This window comes from Trachurus japonicus, chromosome 7, assembly GCF_045865225.1.
Source record: "Trachurus japonicus isolate A0001 chromosome 7, Traja_1.0".
In the NCBI taxonomy this organism is placed as follows: Eukaryota; Metazoa; Chordata; class Actinopteri; order Carangiformes; family Carangidae; genus Trachurus; species Trachurus japonicus.
In genome coordinates, this window is record NC_140913.1 from 1,352,900 (window position 1) to 1,367,452 (window position 14,553).

At 42.7% G+C, this 14,553-nt stretch overlaps 1 protein-coding gene across 2 annotated transcripts; it reads right to left on the reverse strand.

The window, feature by feature from the left end:
- Window positions 1–3,983: 3,983 nt before the first annotated feature.
- tsr2 (TSR2 ribosome maturation factor) lies at window positions 3,984–10,664 on the reverse strand. Of its 2 annotated transcripts, none has more exons than XM_085780731.1 (5): window positions 10,512–10,664; window positions 8,426–8,516; window positions 7,872–7,963; window positions 7,581–7,739; window positions 3,984–4,336 (listed from the first exon to the last, which is right to left on the reverse strand). In XM_085780731.1, exons 1-5 carry the CDS (start codon window positions 10,587–10,589, stop codon window positions 4,226–4,228), a joined length of 531 nt encoding a protein of 176 aa, XP_085636857.1. In that variant the 5' UTR covers window positions 10,590–10,664; the 3' UTR covers window positions 3,984–4,225. The 2 variants fall into 2 exon arrangements, with proteins under 2 accessions (XP_085636857.1, XP_085636856.1); XM_085780730.1 differs by having other exon boundaries at window positions 3,984–4,339.
- Between the last annotated feature and the right edge of the window lie 3,889 nt (window positions 10,665–14,553).

The following is a 14,553-nucleotide window of genomic DNA, read 5'->3' on the forward strand; positions in this document are numbered from 1 at the left end:
AAATTGGAAATTTAATTCTAATATATTCAAATTTAAGAAGATAGCATGTATATACATGCATATATTTGCACGTATAACACTAAAACAGGGCATTTAAGGCCACAAACAAGATAACACGTACACAGAACATCAAAGAGTAAATGATTTGAGCTTTTTTTTTTTTTTAAGCAAAAATAATCAATGAACATAGAATTTATTCTTATAGCATATCACCTCTTTGTATTTTTATATATTTCCATCTCACTGTGTTTTAGATTTGCTGTGTGGGGTGGATGCAGATTATTTATATTAAGGTCTATATAGAATCACTGGAATTACAGTATTGGCATATGTAGGCTTTGTGGCCCATTTCACTGCATAAGTCATGTGCCAATTTCTTGCACTCGGTGCACTGAATCGTATGAAATTATGTTTAATCACATTTAATATATGTATACTGCATGTTGGGGTTGGTTTGTGTGTGCCAACCAACTCCTGTAGCCAACCAACCCCGGTCTCCCCTATAGTAAGTAGGAAGCTGGAAGAGGACAACTCACACACTGTCCTGCGGTGAAACACAAGCACATAAGGACCCGACCCAAAACAGGATTTATGAACAACCGACATGTCAGTTATAATACGATTTACATTTTGTTGGATTATGCAGTTATATCAAAGGCACTTCTTTTGTTCTTTGGACTTTGACTTAGAAAGTCATTGACACTATTGAGCACAAATTCCATCTGCAGTCCCTCAAGGCTTTTAGTTTTGGTAATGATTTTTGTCAACATTGTATGTTTTACAGAGATATAGGCTAAATAGTTCAGTTACTCATTTCAATGCTTTTAATAGACACGGGATAAAGCGAGGGTTGTCCTATTTCTCTCTTTTATTCGTTTTAGTCTCAAAGTCATTTTCAGTAGGAATATTGTGAAGGACACACGTTTTGAAAGAATATCTTTTTTTTTTAAATCCAAACTGGCAGATCACACCAGCCTTTTTAAGACAAGAGGGACTTAGTTGGATTAACCCGTTTCAAATTATGTGAAATTTTGCTTCTGTGTGATCAATGTAAAAGTTGGTAGAGGGCCTGTGAAAATCACCCCCCCCCCCCAAAAAAAAAAATCCCTCTCCAAAGCAGAGGGCTTTTGTTTCATTTGCAAATGATTTATTGTCTAAAGAAGTGGCCTAAATAAAATGTTAACATTTAGGAATCCCACATGGTTACAGTTTTTCTCAATCGCTTTGGTGCTTTTCTCACATCACTATTAACATTTGCACAACAGTTAGTGCATTTCTCAAAACAATTAGTACAAACTGCAAACCTACTGGATAACCTGCAAAAGCGTGTCACTTGCTCAAAATGGATAGTTCATCCCTCAAAAGCAAGTATTCATGTCAGTGAAACTGTCAGTGTCATCAAAATGAGAAGTCCTGACACAAAATGGCTTTGTCATGTTTTCATTATGACAGTTTATTCTCTAAGTGTTTTCTAATGCAGAAAAATCAGGTCTTGGTGACACTACCTGAAAATGCTCAAGGCAGCAGTATACACTACTTGTACGGCCATGTGAAAATTACAGAAAAGTTACACATTACTCTAGTGAAGTAACTGATACTGACTACGTACTGTATGTTTCACATTTTTACTGCATATGCTCTTTGTAATTCTATTTTGTTCACAGCGTTGTGCAAAAGAAAAATATTCCCAAAGGTATTGTCATCGTTGCTTTGTCTCTCAACCTTATATTATATTATGTCATTGTTTGCAATCACCATTGCACAAATGGCTTCCTCTTGTTGCAGAGTAAAGGGCTCAGTCTCTCCCAGCTCCGTGAGGTTGTCTTTAATCCCATGTGGTGCAGAGTAAAATTACAGTAATGTACAGTACTGCATCAACCCATATTACTGTAGCACAATACTGTAAATATGGCAGATCTTTACTGTAAGTAGGTTGCTGTAACACACTACAATACAGTAAATCTGTACTGTAAAGCTGTGAGTTTAAATGTAAAAAGTAAAAAGTTCTTGTCCCACTGTAGCTCACACTGTAAGGCCTGACACAATGACAGCAGTGCAGTGCAGATTGTTTAGTGCTGAATTACTGTCTAATACTATACTTACCTGTTCTCCCTGAAATGTTTGAATAACTGAATTCACAGTGGTTCTCCCAACATTTAAAATTTGTTTGACAGATTTTGACAACTAGTTCAACAATTTTGTATGTAATGACTCAAGCAATGAAATGAGGACTATTAGTTTTATAGGGAACGACTATTCAGCATTCATAAGTATAGTTAATTTTGACTGACATGACATAAGCAAATGATAATGTTATAAAACAGCAGAGAATTGTATGAAAGGCAAGGCAATTTTATTTGTATAGCCCATTTTTACAAACAGTTTGTCTCAAAGGGCTTTACATGGCATCATAACAACATCCTCTGCCCTTAGACCCTCACATCCACTGAGGAAAAACTCCATAGAAAACCCTTTTAACAGGGAAAAATTGGGGAGGAGAGGCGAGGAGAGGAGAGGAGAGGGCTCTGTGTAACCAGATGTGTCCCTAGCAGTCTAAGCCTATAGCAGTGTAGTTATAAAATGGTTCAGAGCTACCTGAACCAGCCCTAACTAAAAGCCCTGTCATAAAGGAAGGTCTTAAGTCTAGACTTAAATGTAGTTAGAGTGTCTGCCTCTTTGACCCATGGAGAGAGCTGGTTCCACAGTAAAGGAGCCTGGTAACTGAAGGCTCTACCTCCCAGTCTGTTTTTAGAGATACTAGGAGTCACTAACAGACCTGCATTCTGGGAGCGGAGTGCTCTGGTAGGACAGTAAGGAATAAGGAGTTCTTTCAGATAGGATGGAGCAACTGATACATGTCCAAAAACATTTGCAAATTGTTCAGAGGAACGAGAAACTGCTACTATGATGTGAACAAATGACTAAATGTTGTGGAGGTTGAACTAATAGTTTGAGAATTTTCATTCTGATCTGAGAAAAGCACCAAAGCGATTGAGAAAAACTGTAACTAGAACTAAGAAACATGAGCACATCATGCCTGTTTTAGCCTCCCTGTACTGGCTACCAGTAGGTTTAAGAATTGATTTTAAGATCTTATTGATTCCTTTTAAAGCACTCAACAGTCTTAATCCTGTATTATCACAGACCTTGTATCTTTTCACACTTCTGCTTGTACTCTGAGATCCTCAGATAAAGAGATTTTAGCTGTCCCTGGGTCCCAACTGACGACAAAGGTCAAAGCATTCTCAGCCCGGGCCCCAGGGCTTTTGATGAAGCTGCTAGGTCAGCTTCATCAATGTTATGTTTTAAATCACTCCTTTCCTGATTTTATTTAATTGTTTTGGTTGTCATTTTATTGGTTGACGCTTTGTTGTACAACACTTTGTAACATTTGTTTTGAAAGGTGCTATATCAATAAATTGTATTATTATCATAAAATGTCATTTTATAACATGAAGGCCTAATAAAAACATTATAGGAAAAAATGTAAAAATATTGTGTCACAAAATGTCAGTTTATTAAGTCATAAAACTGTCATAACATAGTCATTAAAAATGTAATGTATCGGGGCGGTGCGTGGCGCCCCATGTAGAGGCTACAGTCCTCAACGCAGGCATCCCCGGTTCGAGTCCCGTGTCGGGCAGACCTTTCCTGCATGTCATTCCCCCTCTCTCTGCCTCCCCCTTTCCTGTCTATCTCACTGTGCTATCAAATAAAGGCAAAAAAGCCAAAAAAATATACTTTAAAAATGTAATGTATGGTAAGTCTATGTCATAAAACCTTCGTATTTTTATTAAGTTTTACAGTCAATAGTATGTTCAGTTGTAAAAATGTCAATTTACAGTGTCATAACAATGTCAGAGAATAGTAAGTTTAAAATTTCAGTTGTTTTCTGGGATGTGTAGAGTAAAAATATGAACAGTATGATGTAACAGTGTAATAGGTGTGCTCAGGTAGGGTATGATGACATCATACAGGACACAGTATCTTAAAGAGTTTTAATATAAAAAACCAGAGTGGCTCTGGTCTGAAGACTCTGTCCTTCAGGTTCACACATGATCCAAACATCAGGTTCAGATGAGACCAAGCAGACCGGGTGGACCCGGCAGGATCTCAGACTGACGTAGATCTGCTCCAGCGGGTCACACACTCTCATCCTGAAGGTCAAAGGTCAGCTGCTTCAGTCTCTGAGTTCAACAGTTCATACTGCCCTTCATCCTCCTGTTCACTTCTTCTTCCTGACCACCGTCCAGCCGTCCTCTTCATCCTGAGAGGGAGGAGGAGGAGGATGGGGGTGTGTCCTGCTGACTGATGGACTGGATGACTCACACTCCATCTGCTGAGAACAGAGACACTTGATCACAGCTCATCCTCACTGTCACGTTCTGTCTGCTGGACCTCATCACTGTTACACACAGTAGATACAGTGTGTGTTTGATATACACACTGATCAGGCATCGTGTGAGCACCACTGACTGGTGAAGTGAATAACGTTGATTATTTTGTTACAGTAGCACCTGTCAGTAGGTGGGATATACACTATGAAGAAGTTTTTAGTCCTAAAGGTTCTACAATGTGCAGCTAGAAGGTTCTGGGATCAGATGTGGAACATGGCCTGGAAAAGGTTGGAAGCAGTGATTTACAACAACATATCCCAACAAACAGCAGCTTCTGTTATAGGAGCCTGTTATCAACCAGGTGACCAGTTCATCAATGATAATATATTATAACCAATGTTTAGATCGTTCTTCTTGGGCTCAGCAGTGTGTTAAAGGAGAATTCCAGGCAAATTCAACTCGGGGGTGTATTTTCCTAACATTTTAGGTCTAAAAGAAGGAATCTGAAGATTTTCAGTTTAATTGCTCCTGTTTTGCGGTAGTTGTGTCTGTCCCGGTCTGTCCCCGCATCGCCACGGCAGCAATGAATGTGGATGCAAGTTCTGCTGCTTAGGCTGTTTACATCCCTCAAAGCCACAATTTTTTTCCACAGTCACTAGTACTCTGCTACTCAAACATGCACCGAGAAGTTTATTTACTTCAAGCAAGCCGACATGTTTGTAAAACTCGATCTAATTCAAAGTCTCCCGGAGTCTCGCGTGAGACCCAAGTTGCCATGCTCGGTGCGTTCAGGTGCAGTCGGAGCTACCGTTTGTGTCATAAACACAGGAATATCAACTCTTGACTTGCTTCAAGTGTACATTTTTTTCCTTCAAGTGTACATTTTTTTCCACAGACAGCGTCAGGTGGCGACTAAAAAATGCTTACTTGAAGCAAGTCAAGAGTTGATATTCCTGTGTTTATGACACAAACGGTAGCTTTCCCACTGCACGTCAACACACCAAGCACGGCAACTTGGGTCTCGCGTGAGACTCCAGGAGACTTTGAATTAGATCTCAGACATGAAAACGGGTCATGGGTGAAAAAGGTGAGAAGGATCTGACCCCTCTAAAGGGGTCCGGGGGCATGGTCCCCCGTAAGAAAATTTTGAATATTTCATATTTGAAAGCATTAATCTGATGCATTTTGAGAAGAAATTCAAGCAGAACTACAAGACAGTATGAGTTTATAATAAAGTATGGTCACATGCTATATAACATTATTAGTGTTGTCACGATACCAACGTGTGGTGCACTCTTTTATATACAGTCTATGGTGGTGCAGCACCACAGAATCAAGACCAAGCCACAAATTGACTCTGCTTTTTTTTTTTTCATCAACGCAATATCGTTCCGTTAATTTGCTCTTTATCTGTTCACTCACTCACTCTTCTCAATTCAAGGCTCTCATAATCTATACCTCCAAATCCCGATCACTTGCCACTTGACACCCCCCCCCCCAAAAAATATTCTGGCTGATGTTTTGGTCACTTTCGAATTTTGTTAGTGTTCTCTAGTGTTCCCTAGAGGTACAGTAGCATGAGGCGGTGTCTACAACCAACAGAAGTTGCTCAGATTGTGCAGCTCATCCAAGATGGCACATCAATGCGAGCTGTGGCAAGAAGGTTTGCTGTGTCTGTCAGCACAGAGTCCAGAGCATGGAGGAGATACCAGGAGACAGGCCAGTACACCAGGGGACGTGGAGGGGGCCGTAGGAGGGCAACAAGCCAGCAGCAGGACCACTACCTCCTCCTCTGTGCAAGAAGGAACAGGAGGAGCACTGCCAGAGCTCTGCAAAACCACCTCCAGCGGGCCACTAATGTGCATGTTTCTGCTCAAACTGTCCGAAACAGACTCCACAAGGGTGGTATGAGGGCCCGACGTCCACAAGTGAGGCCTGTTCTTCCAGCCCGACACCGTGCAGGGCAATTGGCATTTGCCAGAAAACACCAATATTGGCAGATTGGCCAGTGGTTCCCTGTGCTCTTCACAGATGAGAGCAGGTTCACACTGAGCACATGTGACAGACGTGACAGAGTCTGGAGACGCCGTGGAGAAGGTTATGCTGCCTGAAACATCCTCCAGCATGACCGGTTTGGTGGTGGTGGGTCAGTAATGGTGTGGGGAGGCATTTCTTCCTCCATGTGCGAGCCAGAGGTTCCCTGACTGCCACTAGGTACCGGGATGAGATCCTCAGACCCATTGTGAGACCATATGCTGGTGCAGTGGGCCCTGGGTTCCTTCTAATGCATGACAATGCCAGGCCTCATGTGGCTGAAGGGTGTCACCAGTTCCTCCATGATGAAGGTATTGATGCTATGGACTGGCCTGCCTGTTCCCCAGACCTGAATCCAATTGAGCACATCTGGGACATCTTGTCTCGTTCCATCCACCAACGCCACGTTGCTCCGCAGACTGTCCAGGAGTTGGCTGATGCTTTAATCCAAGTCTGGGAGGCGATCCGTCAGGAGAACATCCGCCGCCTCATCAGAAGCATGCCCAGGTGTTGTAGGGAGGTCATACAGGCACGTGGAGGCCACACACACACTACTGAGCCTCATTTGGACTTGTCTGGAGGAATTTTCGTTGATGTTGGAGCAGCCTGCAATGTGATTTTCCACTTTAATTTTGAGTATGGTTCTAAATCCAGATCTCCATGGGATGATAATTTTGATTTACATTGATAATTTTTATGTTATTTTGTTCTCAACGCACTCTACAATATATTGAATAATGATTTTCAACTGCAGTATTTCATTAATTGAGATCGGAGATGTGTTGTTTAAGTGTTCCCTTTATTTTTTTGAGCAGTGTATTTTGGTTTCAAAACGGCAAATTTTGCCGAAAGGTAAGTGATTTTCATGCCTGAGATCTAGTTTTACAAACATGTCGGCTTGCTTGAAGTAAATAAACTTCTCGGTGCATGTTTGAGTAGCCATCTGACGCTGTCTGTGGAAAAAAAATTGCGGCTTTGAGGGATGTAAACAGCCTAAACAGCGGAACTTGCATCTGCTCCCATTCATTGCTGCCGTGGCGATGCGGGGACAGACACAACCACCGCAAAACAGGAGCGATTAAACTGAAAATCTTCAGATTCCTTCTTCTAGACCTAAAATGTTAGGAAAATACACCCCCGAGTTGAATTTGCCTGGAATTGTCCTTTAACTGTCCAATCAGAGCTATTTACCTTACAGGTGGCACTCACCTGTGTTTCACTGTCACTTTCTTCATCAGACTCTGTGGGTGGAGCTGTGACCTTTGCCCTCTGACTCTTCTTCTGGGTCAGACTGTCGATGGTGTGCTGGAGCGGCTGCAGCGCCCCCTGCCGCCACTGAGTGAACATCTGCAGCAGCCTGCCGGACACCTGCAGACAGGTGGAGTCGGGTTAACAGTCACACCTGGACACAAGTGGAGCATCTGGTTCTGCAGTAAGTCAATATGTGTTTCCCCGAGGGTTCGAGAAACGATGTGTATGTGTGTTACTGTTAGTGTGTACCTGAGGTAAACTCCCATCATCCACCACTGTGTCAAACTCCTGATCCATCAGGTCAGAGATGAAGTCCTCAACCTCATACTGCTGCAGGTCAGCTGATCACCGCACGCACGCACGCACGCACACACACACACACACACACACACACACACACACACACACACACACACACACACACACACACACACACACACACACACACACACACACACACACACACACACACACACACACACACACACACACACACACACACACACACACACACACACACACACACACACACACACGTGAATGACCTGCTGAAGTGTTTTTACTTTTTACTGCTCTGAGTTAACAGAGAAATACCCCTAGGGCTTTGACCTGTTTTAGAAAGCAATAATGAATTAATCACCTGCAGACTGCTGTCTAATCAGAACGATGGTTAGTTGCAGCTCTGGAGATCGGCTGATCGATCCATAAATAAACAAACACAGTAAACACCTGCCGAACACAGTCCATCTGACTAATTCCCAGAGACACAGACTGTCAACTGACATGTTAACATAGTTACCTACCGTTGTCATGGAAATACTGCTGAACAACATCCACCATCCATTCAGCTTTCTGCTGCCCGTACACTCCCCCAAACCCGTTATCCACAGCAATCTGAGGGAGACAGACAGACAGATGTTAAAGGGATAGTTGAGGGTTTTTTTTTTAAGTGGGGTTGTATGAGGTACAAATGGCTCCTAGGTATAATATCTGGAGTACACACCTCTCTGCTCTCCCCCACTTAGCCACACGTTAGACATTATTGGGGGCCATTTGTATCTCATACAACCCCACTTCAAAAAAAACCTCAACTATCCCTTTAATGTAAACACAGATGGACAGACAATCTGATGCATGCTGTTAAAACATCTGTTTGAGATATTTCTGAATTGCTCATCTTGCCGACCCTTATTTGGCAAACAGGCATTCAAGTGAGCAGATAATGTGAGCAGACAGACAGATGTGTATGTGAACACAGGCAGGTATTAGAGTTAAACTGGTTTTTAAACTGGATTCAAACTGCATTTGACCGGAATTCAAACTGGATTTAAACTGGATTCAAACTAGGTGCATTTGGCTTCATGTTTGTGCTGTGTAGCAGTGATCTGAAGTGGTTCACGCTGGTTAAGTGTTAAATAACTCTGGATGGCTTTGTCTGGCGCTGCAGCACGTTACATTCAAATCTGTAAGGGTCAGACAAGAGCCAAAGTGCGTGTGCACGTGTGGAGAAATGGGACAGGCCCATGTCTTTACACACTTGGCTGAGTGCGCTTGGTTACACACACACTCTGGTGACGTTTGGCTGGTGGAACCTACATTTACATACAGTGTGCAGCATGTATTAAGTGGCCGATTCAGAAGCAATCAGGACATAGCCTACTTGACAAGTGCAGCCTGTCATCTGAGCCATTGTGCAATGTGCACACTAACACAACTCCGACACCTTTTCTCCAAACATATTTTGCATGAACATCTAGAAGGTTAGAGTGAGGATTAGTTGTTTGAAGGTCGGTATCTTCTTGTCAACAGAGCTGAAGCGCTCTGCATGAGCAACTGGTACAAACCTGAACCAGCCAGGTTTGTAATTCATTATGTGATGTCCAAGCTTTGAACAGAGTCCATCAGGAGTGTCTGCTTATATTTTCAACAGTTTTAATAAACAGTGCTGCTGGATCACAGTCTCATCTACTCCTAACGTGTCTCTATGCGCAAGATTCAAGTCACAAATATGTAAGCCCAACTCGGTAAGTGAAAAAAAACAAAAAACACACAGGATTCAACAGAGTGTGATGAACATATTCACATAAGTTCAGTTAATAGAGAAAATACATAGGCCTAGTTATGTGATAACAGGTCAAACTGATCAGATGTAGAAGTAAACAAAGCCTCAAGACAACATATATAAAATATGAGGTTTAAAGGGATACGCCAACATTTTTTTCGTGTCTTGCCTCACTCCCGAGTCCATGACAAGCAGATAGACACCATAAACGCACTTGACAATAAACATTATATGTTGACTTTCAGTGTGGCCTATTCTTTCACCTTGTTTCCAGTAGATGACGCTCTAACACTGTTAATGATGACATTCACAGACTGCTCCAAGCGACACTAGACGGAACCAATCGTATGTCATCATAGCAGTATACATAACCCGGTGAGAAGCTGTATCAGATACTCCTCCAGCCTAGGATACAATGGCTTAAAAGCCTCTATACCTACCTAATGGTCTAGTCTCGTATTGAGGTTTCCTTTTTGTTCTCATGTTTTGTTTATGATTGTAGATTACTAATGTTTCTATCTTGTAGCCTATGTGTTTTATTTTCATGGCCCTCTCTTTGGGATGTGTGCCTTTAATTAAGCCTATCTATCTATTTATCTATCTATCTATCTATCTATCTATCTATCTATCTATCTATCTATCTATCTATAGTGGGTCTAAGTCATGGATGTATTGGTCTGAGTTTAGTGAAGCTTCTGTTAGCCTGTTAGCTTTACCCTGCTAGCTTCGGACCGTCGGCGCCGCACTGACCGTCTGTCTGTCACCTGCCTGTCTGATATATCAAGTGTCTGTCTGTCTGTCTGCCTGTTACCTATGCGGACAGTTACCTGTAAGACGGGCCAGGTCTGGAGAACGGCTCTCACTCCCTCCGTGAAGACCTCACGTGAAGCTGCGGAGGCCGCCATGTTGGATGTGACAGACGGAAGCAGTCGACTTACGAAGCAGGAACCGGATCAGACAGAAACAAACAATCTTGATCTAAACGCAATGGTCAGGCCAGAAAAAAACCTGAGCTTGCCTTTATTGTATTGTGATAATCGTCTTTGTTATCACGAAATAAACATAAAATCTTGATTTTATGATAAGGCGGAAGAGGACTTGACAAAACTCTTTAGTTATCTTTAGGTGAGTTGTAGAACCATATTTCAACTGAATAGGCTACATCGTGCAAGATCGTTTTTTGCTCAGTAGCTAGTTTAAAAATATTTGCGTTTCTAATTTGACAGCTCAACCCATTAAAGCAACACTAAGGAACTTTTCAACCTTCATATAATATTTTCACAACTTTTGTGATGGTACATCGACTTAAAACAGGTTGAATGACACCTCTGTCATGGCCTGAGGGTCTGTATCGCCTTCTCTGGCACTAAGCAGCTTTGAGGAGCATGGCAGGAACCCGGCTCTCACTTAAGTTTCACTTTCACGAGTCACGACGAGGAGGGAGCAGGCAATGCGGCACCTTTCCGTCGGATTGTGTATGTGTTTACTGTGAAATGATCCGCTGGAAACAGAAACTTAGTTTGGATGTAGTCTGTTAATTTCCATGCACTGGGAGATCAGGATGTTTACGGCGCTACGTGCTGGTGCCATGGGAAATGGAGTCTTCCTTCAGGCAAAACACTACCGCTTTGGGCCACTGGCGCCGCCAAACTCAACCAAAATTGAAAGTTCTTAAAGGAGCATTATCGCAAATCCAAATTCTTAATTCGGCGACTAGATGGAGCCAGGCGGAGCATATCAGATATAAACAAGTGGGCAGCTGTCAGAGAGAGAGAGCAGCCTCGTTTAGTCCCCCCCCCCCCTCCTTCCTCCGTTTTGGTGTGAACGCACAGTAAGTCGCGCACAACCACAACAACGGCAACAACAGCAACTGCAACTTTCTGCTTAATAACGCTGAGAGGACAGCTGAAGAAAGACACAGGGATGTGGAGAGAAAGTGTTCTACCGAGCGATTCAGTGACTGTAAGCAGCCTAACACTGCTACATTACAATTTACTGTTGCATTTTTCCGGTTCAGAGGTCGGATTTGCGAGTTCCGAGTGCAATCGAACGCAGCAAGCGCCGGGCCGGCTTGGATCATAACAAAGACAAATTCTGCATTTGCCCCACGGACACTATACTGTTGGCGATTTTTTTTTGTAAATTTAGTTATGGCTCCCCCTGACCTATCTTTTGCATATTTCAGCTTATTTTATGCTATTACTGCTGTATTTGCGATAATGCTCCTTTAAGTACTGCTTTAAAAACTGCAATGATATTGATAATACAAAACATAATATTCATAAATGATTTATTATTGCAATGGAGATGCATTGTTACTGAACCCCCTTTGACCATGCAGACAATGGTTACACTAGCCTAACTGTAATCAATCTTATACAAGAAAAAAAATGTAAAAAGGGGGATGATATATTGTTATTTTCTAGCTTCTCAGAATGTCATTGGAATGAATCACCCAAGACTCACAATCAGTCTCAGTTAAACCGATCCTCCTCACACTGGCCCTCATTTATCAAACTTGCGCAGGATCTGGTGTAGATTCTGGTGTAAATATCAGTGTACGGCAAGTGTCACGTGTGATTTACTAAAAGTGTGTACGCTGCTGATTTCGGCGTAGAACCGGCGTGGTGGTGATGAATCCGGCGGCTGAAAACGAGCGTCATTTAAATGTCACGCCCCAATATATTCCTGCTTTAGAGGCGTCGCCCTGCCCCTTTTACGACATGGAGACACGGAAGACGGCCAAGAAGAGGGACTTTACTGGCGTTACCGCGTTGAACAGGGAGAGGGCGGCAACATTAAATATCTGGACATTGATAGATTAATAGTTTTTGTGATTGATAAGCGTCATCCCGATGGATGGAGGCTGCAGACGCACGTGTCACCGACCACGTCAGGAAACCCAGCGATCTCATGAAATGCTCCTGCAGTTTACTAAACACAAGTGACTGAGGAGAAATCATAGGCATATTACTGCTGCGAACGCGACTTTATAACCATCAGCACCGCTGGCATGGTTCGGCTGATGGAGGGATGTGAAACACCGGCCCGATCTCCCGCTGTCAGGTCCCGGTGACTGGGGAAAAAAAAAAACAACACTCCGCCGCGGAGATCAGCTGGACCTGGACAGGTAGCGGAGCCCACCCCCCCCCTCCCCCCCGCCGGCTCCGGTGTCCGGCAGAGAGAGAGAGACTAAGGAGCCGTCCGGTCATGCTCTGGTGCAGGAGATGTTGGAAGTTTGTGTGTGTGATCTAACAATAACAGGTCTGTCTGTCATTGACTGTTTCTGTTTAGACAGCTGATTAACGAGCATCTGTCACATCGTGGTTTTTAATTCATGTCAGTTGCTCAAAATAAAAGTCGAGTTAAATTTTCAACACGGACTTGGTTGTAGCGTTTCTCTTTTTTGGCTACTTTTTAACTTTTTATCAATATAAACAACAACAACATGTGGTCCACATCGCTGCGTTATTAGACTATGGTTTAATAATCGTTCTGACACAGCAGCACTCCTTCCTGCATGTTCTACGCTGGTTCCAAATGTGCGTACACCTGGTCAGAGCTGGCGTGAGATTTGTGCGTACCGTACGCTCACGCTCAGATTAATAAATGCCGATCCTTGCGGTGAATTTGGTGTACACCCATTTTTTTGGTGTACGCAAGTTTCATAAATGAGGGCCACTGAGAGCAGAGGGTGAAAAAAGTCAACATATCCAGGTCAGCTCTGTAAAACCTGATGCACTGCACCAAAGAGGAGGTGTCCAGTCCACATACCTTTGTCCACAAAGTATTAAGTCATGAGATGTCTCCTCACAGACAGAAAATTAAAGGATGAATTGCAGCTGCCTATTTGCCTGTGAGAAAAGCAGCAGAAACACCACAGACTGGGATTCTTCTGTCTCTGTGAGGATGCTTTAAAGAGACCACTTCTGTTGTTGTCCTTCTGTTGTATCCCATGTTGGAGTTGTCCAGTCGTAGAGAAATCAATCAAGGATTATTACAAATGATCAAAAGCTTCAGAACAGCTGACCACTAAATGACTTCATGAGTTTTGTTGGTGATTTCCAGTGGAAAAAAAAAAAATTCAACTGATTTTTAAAAAAAGAGAGAGAAATAAATAAAAACTTAAACTGAACTTTCTAAATTGGGATGGGGTCAGGATCAGGATCAGGATCAGGATCTGACAATTTGTTTGTTGTGTAAGCAAATAATTATGATAACAATAACAATTTGTTACTAACAACTGAACTACCACACACTAGTTGCAGTTTGTATTTGACTTGACACTTCATCCTGAATTGAAAGGTTTGGGTCACATGACTGACAGAGTGTAGCCTGATTGGACACAGAATATATATTTAGTTTCAGTTTAGACCAACTGCATCCAGCTGCAAAGACCATACAGACACACATCTGCTCCTCTGCCTGAAATATTAAATTCTGTCTGAACTACACTGAACATGAATGAATGAATAATTGAATGAATAAATAAGCAGGTTTAAAAGTAGCTAGTGATGCAGCTGCAGCACAGGGGGAATGCATATCCTGCTTCTGACAAAAGAACATCTGAACACACCTGAAGAGATGTGATTGGGTGGTCAGACCTTGCCCACAGAAAGCTGTGTCAGACTCCTGATTGGATCAGACTATGTGATCACACCAGCTGATTCAGGTTCTGGTTCCCACCATCTCCAAAGTTTGAAAAGTTAACTTAACAAGTGAGCAAGTGTTGTTTGGGGCTCTGATGCCCCCTACTAGTGTCACTGCTGCTGTTGCTGTTGCTCACCAGCAAGGCTGTTGTGCAGTCTTGGATATTGTCCTGCAAACCCTTGCATTTAGTTGTCATCTAATGAATGAATTCAACCTCCC